At 41.6% G+C, this 22214-nt stretch overlaps 2 protein-coding genes across 5 annotated transcripts in view; one reads left to right on the top strand and one right to left on the bottom strand.

Annotated features, from left to right (window-relative positions):
* Positions 1-375: 375 nt before the first annotated feature.
* Positions 376-21837, bottom strand: vrk1 (VRK serine/threonine kinase 1). Of its 2 annotated transcripts, none has more exons than XM_039786306.1 (13): positions 21815-21837; positions 20639-20798; positions 20340-20395; positions 19054-19123; positions 18333-18420; positions 15274-15382; positions 12879-12971; positions 11603-11735; positions 9594-9714; positions 7877-7935; positions 4708-4874; positions 811-904; positions 376-710 (listed from the first exon to the last, which is right to left on the bottom strand). In XM_039786306.1, exons 2-13 carry the CDS (start codon positions 20796-20798, stop codon positions 544-546), a joined length of 1317 nt encoding a protein of 438 aa, XP_039642240.1. In that variant the 5' UTR covers positions 21815-21837; the 3' UTR covers positions 376-543. The 2 variants fall into 2 exon arrangements, with proteins under 2 accessions (XP_039642240.1, XP_039642239.1); XM_039786305.1 differs by lacking the exon at positions 21815-21837 and adding an exon at positions 21486-21598.
* si:dkey-288a3.2 (protein phosphatase 1 regulatory subunit 37) overlaps positions 21572-22214 on the top strand; it is an 88556-nt gene continuing 87913 nt past the window's right edge. For all 3 annotated transcript variants that reach the window (XM_039786303.1, XM_039786302.1, XM_039786304.1), the window contains exon 1: positions 21572-21660. The gene's annotated coding sequence lies outside the window, so the exon portion shown is untranslated. The remainder of the gene's footprint in view (positions 21661-22214) is intronic.

Genomic DNA, 22214 nt, shown 5'->3' with positions numbered 1-22214 from the left:
ATGGACGTGGCTTCAACCACGCCAAATACAATCAAACATCAACATCTAGCAAGTGCCTAACAGACAGAAGTCATATAAAACTTGAAAGGTTTAAAGTAAACTAAAATAAAGTGAAAAACATATTTGAAAACCAAATCATAAAAACGGAATCATGCTGGAATCAGAGCTGAATGCCAGATGTATTAGGACATGAAATACACACACCCACCCACCCACAGGCAGACACACACACACCAACCCACCCACCCACCCACACACACACCCACCCACCCACCCACTATAAAAACTCAAATACCTGTGTGATGGTAACGTTAAATAAAAAGTGAAAACTTTCTTTCCATTGACCCTGAAACCTTTAATTAAAACCAAAAGATGGACAATTTAATTTCCTCTTTATTCCAATGGACGTGGCTTCAACCACGCCAAATACAATCAAACATCAACATCTAGCAAGTGCGTAACAGATAGAAATCATATAAAACTTGAAAAAGTGACTCTTAAGAGGCAGAGGATGGAGGGAGGAGTGTAGACAGACGTGGATGTTTAGGCGCTGGCTTTTTTGGGTCTGCCTCTGGGTTTCTTGGCAAGTCCGGGTGAAGTCTGGGTGCCCATCTCCACCAGTCTGGATTTGGGGTCACCCAGTTTTCCAGTGCTGGGTACCTTCTTTGGTGTAGGAGTTTTTTTGGGACTTTTCTTCACTCCATTCACTTCTGCAGGGGGAAATTCATCATGGGTAAGCACAATGATGACCTTGACCTCAGAGATATCTGATCTCAGACAAAAATAAAAATAAAAAAAATAAATACCTACCTCTTTTCTTTGTGACTCTTTTTTTCTTGATGGGTCCTCCATCAGTCTCACTCTCTTCTGCTGCATTTGCTGCTTTCTTTCTCTTGGTGGCCCTCTGGAAGGAGAAGAGGAGAAAATGAAGAGAGGGGACATCAACTCGGTGACAACTGGAAGGTGGGTGAACATGTATCCAGCGGTGTAGTCTAATGTACTGTAGTAGGTATACTGTACTGTATATGTATGGGCCAGGATGGGGGGGGCATATCATAGTGGGGGGTCTGGGTGTCCTCCCGCAGGGAAATTTTGAGCGTCAAAGACTTCATTTCCTGCATTCTGACACTTTAATGCGTATACCTGCGTATCACGTAGACTACACCACTGCATGTATATGTAGATGTTACATTCAATTTGTTACCCGGCTGAGACAAAATACATGGAGGATCTCATGGAGGAAATATCTTGTTGGACATTAAACACTCCACTAGGGCTGAACGATTAAACGCATTTGCAATATCTCGATATGTTAAAATGCAATTTCCTAATCAAATCGCAAAGGCTGCGATTTGGTCACATGACTCGCGAGAGCCAAGCAGTCTGCACTCGGCAGAGAAAGCATCAACTTGGCACGCTACCGCTACGCCGTACCTTGACCTGTTGTACAATTAATCAAGGTCCCCCAGTGGCTAGAAATGGTGATAGGTGTAGACCGAGCCCTGGGTATCCTGCTCTGCCTTTGAGAAAATGAAAGCTCAGAGGGGCCATTTTGGAATCTGCTTGTTATGAAGTCATAACAAGCAAGGTTACCTCCCCTTTCTCTGCTTTGCCCGCCCAGAGAATTTGGCCCACCCATGAGAGAGAGACATCATGGCTTTCAAACAAGCAAAGTGGCAGTTGGTCAAGGCCACACCCCCACCCTCCACCTTGCCCCCCCTCTCTCCTCCTCAATAGCTACAGACACAGAAATGGCAAATACTAAGGAAAGCTCATTGTGGGACTGGCTCTAGTGGCTGTAATTCTGCACCAAGGCTGGATTTCAGGAAAGAGACTTCAGATACAGTATTAGGGGACCACTAAGGTCTATATAAAAGAGACTTCAGATACAGTATTAGGGGACCACTAAGGTCTATATAAAAGAGACTTCAGATACAGTATTAGGGGACCACTAAGGTCTATATAAAAGAGACTTCAGATACAGTATTAGGGGACCACTAAGGTCTATATAAAAGAAACTTCAGATACAGTATTAGGGGACCACTAAGGTCTATATAAAAGAGACTTCAGATACAGTATTAGGGGACCACTAAGGTCTATATAAAAGAAACTTCAGATACAGTATTAGGGGACCACTAAGGTCTATATAAAAGAGACTTCAGATACAGTATTAGGGGACCACTAAGGTCTATATAAAAAGAGACTTCAGATACAGTATTAGGGGACCACTAAGGTCTATATAAAAGAAACTTCAGATACAGTATTAGGGGACCACTAAGGTCTATATAAAAGAGACTTCAGATACAGTATTAGGGGACCACTAAGGTCTATATAAAAGCATCCAAAGAGCACCATGTCATGGGACCTTTAAAACGTCTGATTATGGGCTCCACTGTTCTGACCACAGAGCATAAAACAGAAACACTTCCTCCCGTGTGCTTGTAACGCCAAAAACACACCGGCTGAGGAAGCGCCGTGAAGCAGAGCTATTTTCAGTTTGGAGCCCATCTTATCCAGTCTTTTTTTAGGAGCGGAGCGGCTGCGCGCTGCAGCGATCGTTTCTGCGTCTCCTCTATTTCTTCCACGAGCCAGGTAGGTACAGTAAATACATACAGGAAGGCCACAGTGCAGCCACATACAAATAAAACACATTTCAAAATTAAACCCAGGTTTATGGTGACTTCGGCTGTCTTGACTTCTCAGCTGTGTCTAGAGCGAGACACGCGAACAGGCACACGGAGAGAGAGACCGACAGAGAGACAGGCAGAGAGTGGCGCACACACACACACACACACACACACACAGGTAGGGAGAGGGAGAGGGAGAGGGGGAGGGAGAGAGAGAGAGAGAGAGAGAGAGAGAGAGAGAGAGAGAGAGAGAGAGAGAGAGCGCGCTGTGTTCCTGGTGTAAAGTGCGTTTAAACAGTGGAGTCAACAAAGATCAAGGTTTCTCAGAATCACTGCTAATACAGTGCACTTTCCCAAAAACTGACTTCATTACCTCTGTCCTCTCTACAGAAATCAAGGCGACTGTGGCGTCTGCTGAGATAAGAGAAAGAAGAAGTGGCCTCCGAGAGAGTCATGCACTTAATGAAGGCAATCAACTCCTCCGTCCGTCCTCCTCCTCCTCCTCCTCCCTGGGCCTCTATAATGAAGCTACACTCTCAGCCTGAACTATCACTCACACCCTGCCCCCCCTTTTCATTTTTGCCTCCATTTTGACAATTGCTACCTCATGATCACCACACGGCGCCCGCTGAGGTGAACAGATTGGAGGGATAATTACATACAATAACCAGCACCGGGGCCCGGTAACCTTTCGGCTGGCAACTCCATGTCCCCGGTGGCATCTTCCATATGCACAGAGATTGAGAGAGCAAGAGAGAGAGAGACAGAGAGAGTGAGAGAGAGAGACAGAGCGAGAGAGTCACTGGAGATGAAGAACAAATAGGAAGGAATCACTTCCCACTGACAGTTGCAGTTAAGAATGGGTAAGGCACTGGCCCCTATATGTAGGCCTGTAACAATTATTACATCGTTGTCTAATTGCAATTTTTTTTACATAATCGCCATTTCTTTGTTTAGCTAAGGTCCTAAGGGGTATGACTGGTCAAGGTAATTGTTGATTTTGTTTAGATATGCCAAATTGTAATTACAAAGCGATTATTGGCTGGACTGTTGAGGTAAAGCTGTCATTTCTGCCATAGCAATTCCAAACATCCTGGGCTGTTGGCTGACAAATTTTTTTGCCGCTTCAAAAACACCTCATTATCTGGGTCACTTAACAGTGATACAACCAAAAGATGTATCCTGGGATTCATTCAAAACTTTAATTTGTTTGAAAAAGTGACACATAAATGAAGAAATATTCTTAAAAATTTGACTGAAAGACAATTACATTGTTAATCGCAATTATTTCTGAGACAACTAATTGTACAGCAACATTTGGCATGGTTACAGCTCTACCTATATGCAGCAGTGACTAATACAGCCAATGCCTTTTCAGTAGCCTAGTTAGCCAGCCATAGCTCAATACTACAGTAGCCTTCAGGGCTACATGTAGCGCTGGGCGGTACGGCCTATATTGTATATCACTGTATAAATTGAAGCACAAGACGGTCACTGTATATCACGGTATATGCGTTTTTCAATATAATATATAAATTCTTCTGAAGGGGTAAAACAATGGTATGGCACCTGCATGGTGGCTAATACTGTAGCCTACTATGAACCGTATTACCAGGACATATTTTACAAAGTACAGAGTAGGGTTGGACGTGAATATTCAACAATTATTTTGTAGGGTAGGTATTACATTCTTCAATACTGTAGAATAACAGAATCCTTAAAAATAAATTAAACCGAAAGATGCGTGTTGCAGCACAGTGTTTCCATTTCAGCTCAGTGTGTCTTTACTGCATTAGGCTGTTATTCTCACTCACACACACACACACACACACACACACACACACACACACACACACACACACACACACACACACACACACACACACACACACACACACACACACACACACACACACCTTCCCGACGCAACCCCAACGTACCCCTAACTACATGTTCCACGCACTGATAAGCTATATAATAATAATCATATAATAAATCAAGCAGAGAATTCCAATAAAGGAGTATTATTATTATTACTAGCATTACTAAAGTTGTTGCTTGTTTCAGTGTGTGTGCTGACCTGGGCAGGGGGTGATACGGGTGTGGCGGGAGTGAAATTCAGCTTGCCGTCATCTTTAGCCTGGATGGCCTTCAGTCCGGCCTGCAGGATGGATCGGAACTTCTCGTATGGTGGTTTGTCTTGGTATCCCAGAGATCTGACCTCCTCCATGAACCTCTGGATCTCATCTGCAACACAACAGAGAGACAACAGGACACACCAGCTCATCATAAACTCAAACTACTTGCCTCTATGCCAGTATTAGTGGTCCCAGAAAAGGTAGACAGGTGAGGTGTGTCCGTTACATCTTCTTGTTGCTACGGTATACCAAGGGGTGTGCTGCATTTGCCCTGGTCTTTATTTTGTTTGTATGCTGCATATCACCTTTGCTGACCCCGTTAAGTTCGCTCTAGAAAGGCTGGTGCCCGTGAAGTGCTTTGGTCCACGTTTTGTGATGAGGGACTACATAAATTACACTGACTGGACTTCTCTCTCTTCTCCAACACACTGTCGTCACCATAATGTTCTGCTCTGGTCGCAGCGTCCTGCCTAATCCGGTTTGGTGTGACTTTCCTCAGACTTGACTCACAGTCACAAACGCACTCACAGATGGAGTTGTAAACAACACTTTGGTTGTGCTCAGCTGAGCAGAAAGAAGGAGGTGCGACGCTTCGTGTTAGTCTCCTCTGCCTAAGCCGAACACACTGCCTCCAGGTCAAAGTGCCAACATTAAAATGGCAACAAATGTCGCCATTTATAGGCCGAACTAAAAATGTTTACTGCAGCGTGTGTCATTGGACTTCTATCTAATGAGAAGCAAATAGCTCTCCGTTTACAAGGCTATAAATAGTTGGGAATGAACACAAGTGAAAGATGTAATTCACTGAGGTAGCTAGGAATGGGCGGTATTAGTAAAGTCTTTTTTAATGATGCAAGGAACTTTATAGCTATATAGCAATATATATTGTGATACAGCACATGTTTGAGGGGTGTCTGTCTGAAGCAGCATATGGCCGCAATCAGACCAGAGTTCCTTAAAAATTCCATAGTTTTTCAAACCATATTTGCGTGCGTGCGTGTGAGGTCTTTAAGCCCATCAGGACTAGGGTTGGGTACCGTTTGGATTTTTACGATTCCGATGCCGAACCGGTACTTTTAAAACGATTCTGATTCCTAAACCGATTCTTTAAAAACTGAAATATTACATAAAAGAAAGGCTTTTTTATGGAGTTTATTTTTTTTTCAATTGAAAATTATTTTAACAATATATATTAACGTTTTAAAGTACTTAAATATATAATAAGTAAACCTAAGTCACCTAACACACAACTACAATAATTTAACAAATAAAAGTTACACTATTAACAAGTAACAACAAAATAAATGTTGAGTTGGTATGCCAACCAGCTTCAAACTTTAGCAGTTCTTTTGCAGAAAAATATTCCATATTTGCCTTCTCTGGCAAGATACTACACCTCTCCTGACTTATGGCATGTCCTGCACAGGAGAAACCTCTCAGACGGTGTCCAAGAGGTCTGTACACACAGGTAGGAGTTTGAAAGGGCAGACAATTTGGAGAGGCTGTCCTGCCTCCCCCACCACCAGGCTACAGGGTCTCGTCCTGAACGATAGACTAGCAGAGCAAGTGTAATATGTTTTTATTATATTATTATATTTCTTTATTTGATCAGGGACAATGCACAAAAAACAGTCTATAAAAGAAGAGATGTCATGTGCCAGGTTATAGCAGAAAATGCTAATTTCCACCCGCAGTCCCTAGTTACTTTACTAGTGATCACGTGCAGTGAATGGTTAATATGCTTTCACATCTGTTTTGGTGAGCCCAGAGGGAAAATATGGCATTTTAAAAATAGCCTTCATTTACGGTAGCTAGCTAACGGTAGACTACAGAGAAAGTGTGATATTTTTACGTCCGTTTCAGAGCGTGTACAGAAAGCCGTCTATCAGCAGTGATTGTAGAGTGCATGTCGGGGGAATAGCGCAGACACGCACTTCACACCGCAAGCGGGCACGTGCGCCACTCGGCAGAAAAGGGAGAAAGGAAAAAAAAATAAAAATAAAAAGTCTGCCGCTGTCCGGAGCGACAGAGGGAAAATATTTCAGTCGGAACCGAAATTTGCGTTCTAATCCGGTCCAAATACTACCGTTTGCAAAGGTTTCGGTACCCAACCCTAATCAGGACCCAGGACTGGGCTCGGGTCAGATTCATGTAACTTCTCTCCTTTCATTGTGCCATTGTTAGGGTTGTGTGATTGGACGAATATATCTGCTACTAGCGGTTGTTTGTTTGTTTTGGACAATTTTATTTTGCAAATTTAAGAACGAGAGAGAGACAGCGGGGAGAGACAGTGGGGAGAGAGAGCGCGTAGCCGAAATATTTTCACATCTAACTTGGTGAATTAAGGGTTTATTTCAAACCTAACCAGAGCTGGTGATTGTTGAAACAGTGGAAAGACTTACCAAGAGGCATTTGGTGAAGTGTGGTTATTGATAAGTTACAGGCCCTGAACAGCCACACAGGTGTTTGCAGTTAATCTGGCTGTTTAGACCTCTTCCCAGGACTGTGTGGGTGTGTCTAGACATCTAGACATCTACCAGAGTCTCCTGTTAGCTCGGTTTGCACCTGTTAGGGTAGTAGCAAATTACACCTTTATCATTCTTATTGGTAGTAAAAATTTGTGACCTAATAAATTCCCATCTGAGAGCCAGAGCTCCCATCTGAGAGCCAGAGCTCCCATCTGAGCTCTGGCCCACCATCATCCTGAGCAGAGGTCTAATCAGCCAGAATGACTAAAAGGACCTGTGTGGGTGTTCAGCGGCGTTAACAAGGCATTTAAGCTAGTCTTAGTTCGCTGAAAGAGTGAAACTTGAATTCAGAAGGTCTAAGGTTGTATTTTCTGTTCAAAAAGGAACATAGGTGTCAGAAAAACTTCCTTTCATGACATTTTGGTGTGTTTTTGCATGTATTAGAGAGAGCGTGCATCACAAAGAGCCTTAAAGTTATTGATGTCGGCCTCGGGCCGGAGCTGGGCTGAAAAATGGCATACTTTGTCGGGCTGGTGTCGGGGTAGGGCAGGAACTTTAGGCCTGTGGAGGGCTCTAGTGTGCGTATGTCTGTGCATGCGTTGATTGAGTAATGTGTGTGTAGGTATGCGTGCGTCTGTCTTACCTGGCTTGTCTCCTGAGGAGAAACACTTGGTCATAAATTCAGAGATGTTTTCTTGGCTCCTGTAAGGGAAAAAATACAAGCAGCATGATTTCCCCCCGAAAGTTTGAAAATTCTCAGTACTTCAGTCAGGAACACTCTCGTCGTAGATTTAACCATTTCTTGCAACAAATGGAAATACAGTTATGCTTGGCACTGAAGACTCTGCTCTAGTAATGCTTCCTGGATCAGCCAAGCAGCAAGCTAAGCTGAAACAGGGAGCGCCATGCTCAAAAACCACCTGTATGCAAGAGTGGGCCATAATCAAGAAATTAAAAACCATTTTAAACTTTGAGTCATGTTTAGACTCTAAACTAGGAAGGTGGAGGCTGGGGTGGTGGAGGCAAGCGCTACCAGCAGCAGCAGCAGTAGTGTGGGGCAGCGTTGGTGTAGCAAGGATCAGTGATGAGTAGGAAAACACTTAAATGGCCCACCTTGATGTGAGAATGGCTGTGATTGGTTTGTGACTGGTAGAAATGATAATTCTATTAGTGGGCGTATGACTCCCGGTCCTGCATGAACTAACGCAAAGCTTAATTTAAAGGTCCCATGGCATGAAAATTTCACTTTATGAGGTTTTTTAACATTAATATGAGTTCCCCCAGCCTGCCTATGGTCCCCCAGTGGCTAGAAATGGTGATAGGTGTAGACCGAGCCCTGGGTATCCTGCTCTGCCTTTGAGAAAATGAAAGCTCAGAGGGGCCATTTTGGAATCTGCTTGTTATGAAGTCATAACAAGCAAGGTTACCTCCCCTTTCTCTGCTTTGCCCGCCCAGAGAATTTGGCCCACCCATGAGAGAGAGACATCATGGCTTTCAAACGAGAAAAGTGGCAGTTGGTCAAGGCCACACCCCCACCATCCACCTTGCCACTCCCACTCTCCTCCTCAATAGCTTCAGACACAGAAATGGCACATCCTAAGGAAAGCTCATTGTAGGACTGGCCTCTAGTGGCTGTAATTCTGCACCAAAGCTGAATTTCGGGAAAGGTCTATATAAAAGAAACTTCAGATACAGTATTAGGGGACCACTAAGGTCTATATAAAAGAGACTTCAGATACAGTATTAGGGGACCACTAAGGTCTATATAAAAGAGACTCCAGATACAGTATTAGGGGACCACTAAGGTCTATATAAAAGCATCCAAAGAGCACCATGTCATGGGACCTTTAAAAGATAAAACGTTCTACATTGCTTTGTATAATAAAACATTTTCCAAATGTACAAAACCTTTGCCTGCCTACATAAAGCAGTAGAGCTGGGCAATATGGAGAAAATCAAATATCCCGATGTTTTTTTACCAAATACCTTGATATCGATATTGTAGGGTTGACAATTGGTGATTCCACAAAACAAGCACACAATGAGATTTTTGATAAACAATCATCAGTTATGTTGATGATGAACTAAGTGGGTAAAGGCAAATAACAGCTAGAACAGTCTGGTGTGTTCAGAAAATTGCATCACTCTACTGTAATGCCACCTTTAAAACCAGGAAAAGACAACACTTGTGTCACATCAGGATATTTCGATATCCAAAATTTAACACGATATCTAGCCTCATATCGATATCGATATAATATCGATATATTGCCCAGCCCTATAAAGCAGAAAACCTCATGCATTCACTGAAAGACCTCTGTCAGAGATGTGTGCACAGTATGCAGGTGTGCCTCTCCCACCTGATTTTGGAGTCTCGGACATAGAGGGGGTCCTGCAGCTTGTCCTCCCAGGGCAGGCGTCCACACAGCCACTGTACCATGCAGTAGCACAGGATCTCCAGGTCGCTCCGCCTGCATGCAGCTGGAGCCAAACAACCACATCAGCGGAAGCAAATGCTGTCAGCAGCCACGTTAAGCACTGCCATTAACAGCAATACCAGCATTAAAAGAAATCCGGTTGTGAACACAATACCCATTCCAAGAATAACTTATAACAATGTTTCTATCTTACAACAAACCCAGTATAGGACTAGTTCCACATTTTTGGAAATGCATTTGTTTTCCGTCTTTCTTTTGAAATGGAAAGATGAATAGCAATCTCATGTCTATGTGTTCCAAGCATAAAATGCAAACACTGTGCTGCAACATGGGTCTTTTGGTTTAATAAAAGGCATTCTTTTTTGAGGATTCTGTTACAACAGTATTGAAGAAAAAATATATATATATTTCAATCCCAAATTTGAAACGCTAGCCCTAGAGAGTTGGGCATTGTTGGGCAGCAAGTTCAGCTCAGACTAAGAGGCAAGAGACTAACGGGCTGGCTACATTGCATGCATAACGTACGCTTTCGCTATGATCAATCAAACTGGAGACACCGGTGGGTATGCTCCGTGGATATGCGCTCTACAAGCGTAAAAAGTCTTCCATTTATATATTTTTTCTATATTAGAAGAAACGACTTGAGAGTATTGGCAGTTTCGTTTTGAGAGTTTCTGTTTTCATTACTTGTTTCCCTCACCTGCGTCCTCTGATAACAGCTAACCGTAGATTGATGGTTTTGCAGCACTCCAAAAAAACTGAAGAAACAACAATAATCCCCAAAGCAAAAGCTCAGTCTCTCGCCTGTGACTCACACAATCCTACGCCGTGTGTGCGTAGCTGGTGTAGCCGGTTAAAACATATATTCCGCGGCACATACGCTCCGGTAACGATCCGCAGACGTTAACGCGTTCAATGTAGCCAAAGCGTAAGATTTGCTTTCAAGTGTGTATTCACTTTACATGTTATTCCAATTAATACAGCAGAGTTGTGCATAGTTTACATTGTGCCGCAAGTTCAGCTGAGGCACGGCACAGATGTGCATTTACATGTGTATGCACTTTACATTTTATTCCAATGCATTACAGCATACAGCACTGTGAGTGGTTTATTCTTTCTTAACAAAGAGTAATAAAATGGCGAAATACGTTTTGGGTTCAATTTGTTCTAAACCATATCAATAATGCAGACAATTTCACAAATATCAGAAGGCACTTTTATGAACTCAGTGGGTATTTCAGTCACCTACGTGTAGGAATATTGATTTTATGTTAAGTATTGAATCAATATCAAATCGAATTGTGACCCAAAGCATCAAAATCGAATCGAGAGTTCCTTGACAATACCCAGCCTCAATTCTTTATCTTGCAGTTAAGTAGTTGGAAGCAAGTTTTATAAGAGATGACCTAAATGTGAGCAGACACAGCTGCTATGTGCTACAGGAATCAGTTTCTATGTAGCAGCCAATAATGTACATCCAATATGGCCTTCTCTTCTCTTTGCTTCAATAACAAAACAAACTTATTTTTAGGACACATTAATTAGCACATTAATCAACATTTCTATAAATGCACCAGTGTTCGCCAGTCGCCTAATTTTCAACCCTAGTTGCATGCATGTCTTTATGGTGGGAAGAAACCGGAGGAAACCCACACAGAAAGGCCTGAGACGACCTGGGTTCGAACCCAGAACCTTCTTGCTGTGAGGTAGAAGTGCTAACCACTGAGCCACCGTGCTGCCTTATATGAAGCCTGTCAACTGCACAAGTATCCCCCATGAATAATAGAGGTAATGTTTATGTCTCTAGGTTCAATATACGTTTATCCTAGTTGTGTTGCTAGCGTGACCAGTGGCAAAACATTAAGAAAATTGTTACACATATTAGCCATTTTTTAGGGTTATAGAACTACCAGTAGTGTACTTATACCTACTTGCTCCTTTGTGGGCGTCGATGCTTGTGAACTCAATGGTGCCGTCATGACATCTCTTGGGGTCTTCCTTGTACTCCTTTAGCACACTGTCGGGTGCGTACCTATATGCCAGCCCATAATCTACTAAGTAAACCTACAAAAAGACACTGATTCAGACATGCAAACTAGAGATGTTCCGATACCGATACCAGTATCGGTATCGGCGCCGATACTGCCTAAAATGCTGGTATCGGTATCGGGAAGTACTGGAGTTCATGCACCGATCCGATACCACGTAATAAAGCCCTAAAGAAAATCTACATTAAAGTAGTTTATTTATGTTCTTTTCCGTTATAACTGACTGTCAAACTGGAGAATAAAAGAAAGTTCTGGGGCATTCATTGTTTGTGTTTGTTCATGTTTCACAAAGAGTTTAACCTGATAGAAATAATATCACATCCATACAGGGATACAGCTGTTAAAACATAAAATATATGACACACTGGTATCGGATCGGTACTCGGTATCGGCCGATACACAAGTTCAAGTATCGGAATCGGTATCGGGAAGCAAAAAAGTGGTATCGGGCCATCTCTAATGCAAACAGACCTAGCTCAAATTTAACAAGTTATACATTTATACAAAAGCAAGTGTAATGTTTCCAGGAATTGTACTGAAAGCATGGACAGCAGATGATTCCGTCCTTTTGGAATTTAAAATTGTAATTCCACCTACACAAGCTTCATTATTATTATTTTGTTTGCATTGTGTTTATATACTACAGTTGGGTATTGGCTTTAATAAAGAAACACAGAGCAATAAGACCAAAGCTATACCCCAGTAACTCCAGGGGAAAAAACTAAAACAAATAGCACAGCTGCAAATTAAAAAAAACAACCTTACCTAATAAAATCCTGAGGGGCCGATTTTTAAATTGTCATTTATAAATAGCTCTTTAATAACACCACCAATGATACATTATTAATCTTCAAATTAAATATTTTCCCCTGCCTTGTTTGCTAGAAAAAAGCTCTTAGCTGCTGCCATCTAATCTTCCTGTTTGGAACACACACACACACATACACACACACACACACACACACACATCTAATGAAGCAGTGTTGTGTTATGACCAAAAATACAACGACCTACCAGTAGCACCTCAGGTTTCCGAACATTCACAAATGCAGTGCTGAAACGTTTACGGTTGTGGAAGCACATTTCCTTTTCATTTACCCAAGATACAATGTGATGATTTTAGTCATGGGACGCTTTAACCTCATAGGATGCTACTGACCTGGTTGGGATCACTGTGGCTCAACATGAGGTTGGATGCCTTGATGTCAGCATGCACATACTCGTGATCGTGGATGAACTCCAGAATATCCAGCTATGCGAGCAAAGAAGAAGAAAAGAAAAACTTTTAATATTAGTTTTGAAAAAGAGAAACTGCATTGTAATCAGAATGCAACTGCCAGACCATGTCTTGAGGTGGTCATAGCCAAGTGTGAAGGATATTGGTATTACAAAAAAATACCCAAGAGACATTCTACATTATAAAAATGAAACTGTCCTATAGACCTAGTGGCTCAATTTGCATACTTACATCAAAAATTCTGATGGTTCAACAAGGCAGGCCTGCTTGGTTCTTTCGGGGAACGATTGTAAAGATTTACAAAGAATATGCTTAGGTCATTTCCTCTCTAACTGGGACGTTTTGGGACTGATTGGTGGGATTGCTGTGGAATAGCCGATGAGATTTAACTATGTATCAGCTAATTTAAATAGCTTACGTTACGGTATTGTGTCAACAGTTAAAGTGATGGTTCGGAGTAATTCACCCTAGGGTCCTTTGCACCATGACCTCGAGCCAAACACCCCCCAAGAAGCTTTTTTCACCTGGGTCTAACATTGGGAGAGTTAGCGTAGAGTAGCGTTATCAGCTGAATAGCTTAGCGCAGGGGCTAATGGACCCACGTTTGTATCTCGTAAATACCACTAATAATGCCGAAATGATACCAAAACGTCTACACTAGTACATATAGGTTATGTACTCAAAACGATGGATTGTAAAGTTTGTAAGTACACCAGAAGTTTATGTAAATAACACTTGCCTGCTGGCTTCTGCTCTCTGCTGTTGTTGTTGCTGTTAGACAAGTGCTTAGGGACATCTACAAATTACAACACCGAATATATTTTTTTATTTAACTTTTTTTTTTTTTTAAAGTAAGCGCTGTAGTATAACTAGCAGGAGACAAGTAATAATTGAGGTAAGTTTGGAGACTTATTTAATCATTAAATTAATAAATATTTTTGTTGTATCTCTTTTCTGTGTAGTAATTTGTAGACGGCCCTAAGCACTCGTCTAACTGCAGGTAGCAGCAGCAGCAGCAGCAACAACAACAGAGAGCTGAAGAGAGCAGGCAAGTATTCATAAACTTCTGGTGTACTTACAAACTTTCCAATCCATCGTTTTATGAGAGCATAACCTATTTGTACTAGTGTAGACGTTTGGTATCATTTCGGGCATTATTAGTGGGGTCATTTACGAGATACAAACGTGGTTCCATTAGCCCCTGCGCTAAGCTATTCAGCTGATAACGCTACTCTACGCTAACTCTCCCAATGTTAGACCCAGGTGAAAAAAGCGTCGAGGTGTTTGGCTCAAGGTCATGGTGCAAAGGACCCTAGGGTGAAATTACTCCGAACCATCACTTTAACTTCATTTAATATTGTACGAGTTTTCAAATGTTAAACCAAAACAAGTTCCTTCCCAAGACTATTTAGCAGAGCCACCGTCCCTGTGTTCGGAGCTTAGCACTGCCCAAGACTGTGATTGGTTCAAAGAAATGCAAACAACCCAGACCGTCTTTTTCTATCCTGGAATGGATGTGTGGTGTAGCCAGACCTTCCTCCACAGCGCTGTGGAGATAGAGCTGGCTATGTGAGACTAACCCATGCTAGACACATCAGATGAGTCAGCCATCACAGTCTGCAGTGTAGTTCATCCACTCCACTGATAAACCAGAGAATTGTTCAGTAACTTTGACTTCGTTGTTGAAAACAGCTGAAGGAGCATTCTCAGAGATAGGCCTTTAGGTTTTTATTTAATATAGGCTACTGATTTTAGATATGTTTTTCATTTACATGTGTTGCAGCTGTATATTTTTCAACAGGGAAGGAAACCCTGTCTTTGGATTTTATTTTGATTTGTTTTGCTTGTGCTTGGGATATCTCACACGTGGCTTTGACTTACAACTGAACATTTGGCCCACTTTGTAGAAAATACAGAGATATACTTTAATGGCGTATCGTCATGAAGATAGATATGAATTTTGGTCCCCATCGCCCAGCCCTACTTCCAACCCCCATTAATACTGGACAATGCAAGTGATGTGTACATGTAAAAAGTTGTAGGAACATAACCTACTTTGGGGTTTTCCATATAAAGGGAAGATTTTAGATCTAAAAAAAGTGTCACTGTATGGTGTCACTCAAAGTCAGCATATAATTATTATGAAACAGGACATTGATGGTTTCCCCTGAGGCTCTCTGTCTCCAACACATTGCCTCAAAATGGCACATTCAATGACACGACATTCTTGAAATTCCATTGTTGTTTACCACTTCATTGCAATCCAGTGAAAAAACACGAAAGTGACACTAAGCTATTTGATCATGGAATAACCAACCAGTCGAAGGCCGAGCTGCAGGACCAGTTTTCTGGGGAACCGCCTTCCACATTCTTCAAACTTCTTCTGCAGGTCTGTGCCAAGCCTGTCAATGACCATGAACCTATACCTGGAACGTACAAAGAATATTACTTTTAGTACTTCTGAAGTGTCACACAAGCCCCACTTCTAAATTGTTGGCGTAACCGTGTTGAGGCCTCACGGTCAGTTTGATAGTTTATACACATTTTAGTGCTTAGCTGTTTTTCTGCAGGGAAATCAGCCACAGTCTCATTTTAGTATAACCTGTAACTGACAGAGTGATGCCGCAAAAATGCACTCCCATCATCTGTTTAACAGGTGGGAAATTATGCAAATGTTTCCGTTACAATTCTCTCTGGTACATCGTGCCTTCTCTGTTGTGGCCCCGAGACTCTGGAACAAACTTCCCATTAGGTCCTCCTCTACTGCCAAGATCTTTAAGTCTCGTCTTAAAACGCAGTTTTATTCTTCGGCGTAGGATTTAGTTTAGGGACATTTGTATAGAAGTGTGTTGTTTGTACGGTATTCATTGTGTCTATATTTTTATTGTCTTCCTTTGTTTTTATAACATAACTTTGTACCGCACTTTGTTCAGCCTAGGTTGGTTTTAAATGTGCTCTATAAATAAATTGACTTGACATGTAACAATGGGTATTAATATTTTGTATTGTATTTTGTAATATCCCTCTCTTAGTCAAGTGCATACTCCTTTAGGAAACGTAAAATGTTTTTTCTTTATCGCAACAATAACAATCAACCAATAACTCTTCATACTCGCATACAGAAATAGATTGGGCAATTTGTAGTAGAAACTTTTCTAGAGTAATCTTTGTGCCCATATCAGCAGCCATATTGAAGAAACTATTATTTGGCAAACTGTTTTGTAACCTACAAGATAAGAGATACGAGTTCTCAGTTGAATTTTTTTTTTAAATTACAATGGCTAAATGTAGGGCTGCAACAACGAATCGATAAAATTTGATTATTAAAAAAGTTAGCAACGAATTTCATTATCGATTCGTTTTTACGCCATTACACCACTCCCCTGACCCAGAGCTGGTGCTCTTTGGGTGCTCGGAGAATGCTCTCAGGTACTCGCCTGAGATACAACAAGCATTAATGCTTTGCATGGTTGCTGCAAAGTAAAATGATTCTCCTGGACTGGAAGTCCCCCACCTCCCCTTGCTTTTGAAAATGGCTCAACGAAATGACTGAGAAAATCCAGATGGAAAGGATACGCTTCCACAACTCTAAAACACTAAACCGCTTTCTGAGAATTTGGGACCATTCATTGACTATCTTAAAGACATGTAATCCTTTTCTGTAGACATGTGCTCTTGACTGTATTGCAACTTGTATTTTGTAACACCTGGCCATGTAGGTAACGGCAATATTACATTCATTCAAGACATGCTTTTAATTTATCTGGCAGCTGTTTTTTTTGTTGTTTTTTTTTTGTTATTTTGTTGTTTTTTTCTTTTCTGTCACTGTGCTTTGTTTATATAAAACTTGAAAATTAGAAAATAAAATATATATATATATTAAAAAAAAAACTATTACGCCACTCAGTCGCGGAGATAAAAAAAAAAAAAAATTGAGTTGAGCGCAGCGCGGAGCGGCGCGAAAGGAAAGAAAAAAGAGCAGAGAGGGGGTAGAGGAAATACGGAGAGAGACCGGAGAGACCCGTAACGTTGTTCTGAAACACATGGTGGAGGCAGAGAAATCAGTACGACCTAAGTCATCCAAGGTCTGGGAGCATTTCACACAAAATAAATAGAAAACGTGTTAATTGCAAGATAAGCAAAAGCGACACGGCATGGCACGGGCGCACCACGGTGATGAGTCAGCACCTAAAACGTAAACATGTTGGAGTCCTTGATGAGGAGGAAGAGAGTTCAACAGCAGGGTGAGGTCATTGACATATATAAAATGGACCAATAGACCCCGTTGCTCTGGACGGAGACCAGTGAAGGCTATTAGAAGCACTTTTCCGGTGATGGCCAGCATTACTGAGCAGCCTCCAACTGAGAGAGACAACATAATGTGACGTGAGCAACCTGTTTGAAAGTGTGAAGTCTTCTGGTAGCTGTGCCAAGAGAAATCTCAATCATTCCCAATCTTACAGAGACAGAGAGTGTAGGTATATGTAAGGAGATAACATAAGCACAGGCTAATTATTGATCACTAAAATGCTAGTTAACATTAGTAATTAAACCTAAACAGCTAACATAAGTCGAAACTGCCTGTGAGCTTCTCCTGTACTATACGGTAATTCCTCTACTGTGCGACAGTAAGTCGCGTGGTTATGACACAATCGTTAGCCTATTTTTACAAAAACGTCTGCTACGGAGCCATAACGTGAGGTACAAGGTAATGGAGCCTTTATACATTGTCGTGTTTTTTTAGAAATAAATAATGGACAAATAGAGTCTTTAAATGCTTCAGATGTAAAGTTATTCGCTGTCAAAGTGACGTAAAAAAAAAAGAAATGGCGGTCAGCGGAATGCTAACAGGAGGTGATGGCCAGGTAGCAACAAAATGGCGCCATAGATGGCTCGAGTTCTGAAGCGAAGCTTACCCCCTTGGGTAAAGTCACTACACTATCCTACTTCTGTTCCGTTCTGAAGTGAGGAACGTAACGTCCCTCCAGTAGCTCCTCTGGTGCTGGTGCTTACTCGTTATCCAGCTGACTAGCATGACAAGCTAGCGTTAGCTCGTTAATAACAGTAGTAAAGCAGGGGTGGTATAGTTTGCAAGACTAAAGATACGGTTTTATTTATTATGGCCCATTCATTTTTTAATCTGTTGTCATGTATATATTCTGTGCTTTGTCCCGTATCAGTTATTGTTGACAAATATATTTGTGTGTGTTGTATATAAATAAAATCTGGAATTAAAACAGTGGCACAGTACAAGGTTCATTTACACCTGGAAAAAGCCCTCATCAGGCGTTGTTTTCGTCTTTTGTTTTATGTAAGATTAAAGTTAAACTGAAATTGTACGTTTCTCTCTGGGAGCAGCCCTGGCCAAAGACTTACCTTTTCCCATCTTTCTCGTGCAGGCCTGAGCCCCAGTACCTGGGAACACCCAGACTTTTCAACTTGTTAGACTTCATCCAGCTCTGAACTGCAGGACAAGAGGCAATTCATCAGAAATGTTTCAACTTTTTCTAAGAACTTTTTCTGGCCAAAATGTCTCAAAAGTGTATAAATCTCTGAAATGCACACCATGTTAATCAAAGACAGTTTGGTTACTTGAGCTGGTGTATGTAGGTGATGGCTGTGATGCTCAAAGTAATAAGAGTATTATTCTGTGGGGGGAGCCGGGCAGCAAGGCCGCAAGCTAATCTGCCGCTGGGACAAATATTTACCAACAACGTGAGATTCTGGCATGAATAAAATATGAGCCTTTGGTTCCTTAGTAATATAACAGTTAATTGTCAGGGGAGATTGACATTTGGATTGTTATTATATAAAATGCAAAGCTGTGGCCTGGGGGCCAACGGCGCTGCCACCAAAAAGCTCCCCTCCCTCTGTGCCTCAGCTACAAGATTGTCTTTTTTAATTAAGAAAGTTGGCTCTCTTTTATTTGTTTGCCCTGGTGGTGAGGGAGTATGTTGTGTTATGATCACAAGGCTAACTTTAGTTCAGCTTAGTGTCATACTTCGAGCCGTGTGTGTGTGTGTGTGTGTGTGTGTGTGTGTGTGTGTGTGTGTGTGTGTGTGTGTGTGTGTGTTTTAGGAATGATAAGTAGGCTTACTCAGGTCAGGCTTAGCAGCTCTCATGTAAAACTTGAGCTCAGAGAACAGTGGTCCATTGTCACTGGGCTCCTGCAGACAAAACAACAAGCACATTTATGTCTAGATTCGATTTAACGTTTTTCGACCAAAAATAGCACTACAAAAACAAGGGACTGTTGCTACAGGTGCAGGTAAAAAAAAAAAAAATAATGAAATGTGTATGACTGCTGATGGGTCCCTGATGAGTTTGAAGTTTGATAAACATCAGTAGTTTAATTAGGGAGTGCCAGTAGGGAGTTGGGTTGGGAACCTGAGGGTCGCTGATTCAAGTCCCCGTACGGACCGAAGTACGGGCAATTAGATCAAACGATGTGAACGCACTGTATACAACTACAGGCAATAGTTAGCCAGACACGGGGCCTGTTGGCTTGGTGTGTAAGAGCAGTGACACACGGACAGCAGGGCCTGCTGTTATGGAGACATATTACACACTCAAGTCGGCATCGCTTCAGTGTGTTCTGAGGCACTTTTTGGACCTCGGGGAGCCGACTGATCAGTCCGACTGCCTTTTCTGCCGACGGTCGGCCATCGGGTTGGTGTGTCAGGGTCCTGACAGATGATTACATTGAGGAGTATTTCTGTATAAAATTTCTTTCACTTGATTTGGCCATTTATTGTCATTTTTGTAAAGTTAGGCATCTACAGATATTATAAATCCAATGCGTTATTTTTATATATATTATATATATATATATATATATATATATATATATATATATATATATATATATATATAAATAACTTGATTGTCAGTTATAAAATGGGATTTCTCTTCCGACTCGTTGACACGTTGTTGAATTCAAGTCAGATTTCACTCCAGTACGTTTTGATCCTTCCAGTAGATGAGCCAGCCACACTGGTTTAACTTGGTCAGAACTTGAAATGATGTCAGGGTTTGACTGGTCTTAACTCATTCCATATAAATAATGTACTTGGGGTTGCCAGGTAGCAGAAGAACAACACAACTACATGTTGGGCCTTGTGCTAACCCCCTGTATCTATTGTCCACTCAGACTATGATTAGACATACATTTATGCAAACTGGGTAATTCTTGCTGTGTCATCTTACTGCAAAGAGCAGAACTGATTTGGCAACTAAGTTGCACTCAAGGAAGTCGGCTGTGATCGTATCTAGGAGGTAGTATATTGCTCTTTAGGGGAAGTGCACATGTGATGTATATGAAAGAAAAGAAAAAAATGTACACAAGAAAATATCAGTTCATTTTTCAAGATTGTTTAGTCTTACCACTTTGATGACATAATTAGCATCAGCACCCACAGATTTTGCAGAATTCTCATCAGCTGGGAACAGGAAAAGGAATAATTTCACTACTTAGCAGAATTTAAAATACATTTCTGCAATGTCAGACTTTGCAGGTTATATCTTGCACAGTACAAAGTTGTATTTAAATACATGAAATGGCTTAGCATTACAAATGTTGGTGTCTTGAGTGCGAGTTCAGGCATTACGTTTAGTGTGAGAAAAAGGGTTAGGTTGAACTGGTTCACCAGACAGAAATGGGATTTAGCCGAATCTATTCTTACCCAAATATATGAGACCAAATCCCCCTTGGCCGATTGGAGCCCCCAGCTTCCAGGCCTTCTTCCCAGTGTCTATTAGGACTTCACCGGGGGGGAACTCCTCTGCCAGCTTCCTCTTAGCTGGACCTCTGCCTTTGCCTGCCGCCTTGGCTTTAGGAGGCATCTGAAACGCACGTCATCTAAGTTAGCGTTACATGTTAAGGTTAACGTTACTCCAAGCTTTCTAGCCTAATGCATCTTGGGCGTAACGTTAGGTTTTAAGTGTAACGTTAACGTTAGTTACATGCCGCTAACTTGACGGTGTGGGCAGACCAACGAGTTCTCCTATGACGCATGTGACCTAACTCTAACTTATCAAAACCGTAATAACAAATAATAAGTTTCACCTTCAATGCTACATGGATGTCATTTTCTTCTATTTAGTAACAAAGTAACTAACTAGCTAGCTAACCACACCATGACTTCGCCCGTTAACGTTAATAACGTCAACGTTATCTGCGACTTTTACTTTCGACAAACATAGCTAGCTTTAACATGTTAAGGTTAACGAACGTTAGTTAAGGCTAGCTAGTTGTCACTTCCCAGTAACGGTATGTGTAACGTTAGTGGAAAGATAACAGCCCCCTGCCTAATGAAAAAAAAGTGTTTACGGTCGAGAAACGAGTAACTTCAACGTATAGCTAAATGTCGGTTCACGTTAGCTGTTATGCTAACTGCGCTGTCTCGTTAGCATCGATAGCTAACGTCAGCTGCTACATAGCGTTTAATAAGAGAAGCTCCTGGATATCTGCGATGTTGTCAGTTAAACAGACACTTGCACATTGTATTAAATTACAAGATGAATACACACCTTCGTTGTTTATCGTACGTTAAGCCGTATGAGCATGAGGAACAAACTTCCCGCAAAACCACCCGTCAGGAAGTGGCGTCACGACGCTTTGCTATTCTATTGGTCGAGTGCGCCAGAGAGTCTTCGTAAAGTGAACGAGATTAAACACTTGGAAATGTTTGTGTTTACTGAACAGGTAAGGAACAAGTCTCTACTCTAATGTATAGTTACATCTTCGACTACAAATATCACGTGACGTCAAAGTCAGTCGTAGAGCAAGTACAAGATAACACTACATTATACATTATTTGACTGCAGCAATGCCTTTTAAACATGCAAACGTGACTTACTGTTGGGTGTGGGTCTTCGTGCAAAATGCTCTTGAATTTAGCAGTCCACTTTGCGTCGATTTTGCATTGCTCTATCTTTTGCTGTTAACCCGTCCTTCATGCTTCAAGAGTTTTTTATAAATGTGATTGTAGCCTCAGGTTCTTCTCTTCGCTGTGTCAACAGCTGATAAAAAAAAAGAAGAGAAATATGACGTTAGTGGAATTAGGAAACACTCAGGATGCAGCTCCATCTGTGACCTCAGCACTCTGATTCTGACACATAACATTCCCAATTTAAACCTTATAGGGAACGATAAACATCATTATTGGCGTACCTGTATCAGGCAGGCATCAGGTTGCATCTTTATTGTACTCTTCTGATCTCCCAGATGTGGACATTCTGCCAGCAATAATACAATTA

This window comes from Perca fluviatilis, chromosome 20 (genome assembly GCF_010015445.1).
Source record: "Perca fluviatilis chromosome 20, GENO_Pfluv_1.0, whole genome shotgun sequence".
NCBI lineage: Eukaryota > Metazoa > Chordata > Actinopteri > Perciformes > Percidae > Perca > Perca fluviatilis.
The sequence above is the reverse complement of the archived record's forward strand: the minus strand, read 5'-3'. Positions and strand labels throughout refer to the sequence as shown.

Excerpts from the sequence above, each read along its gene's own strand:
- vrk1 (XM_039786306.1), bottom strand. The coding sequence starts at position 20,798 with ATGCCTCCTAAAGCCAAGGCGGCAGGCAAAGGCAGAGGTCCAGCTAAG. Across the intron at positions 18,421-19,053 it reads AGCTGCTAAGCCTGACCTGA|TTCAGAGCTGGATGAAGTCT; the intron begins GTAAGCCTACTT and ends CTTGTCCTGCAG. Across the intron at positions 7,936-9,593 it reads GTCCGAGACTCCAAAATCAG|GAGCCAAGAAAACATCTCTG; the intron begins GTGGGAGAGGCA and ends TTTCCCTTACAG.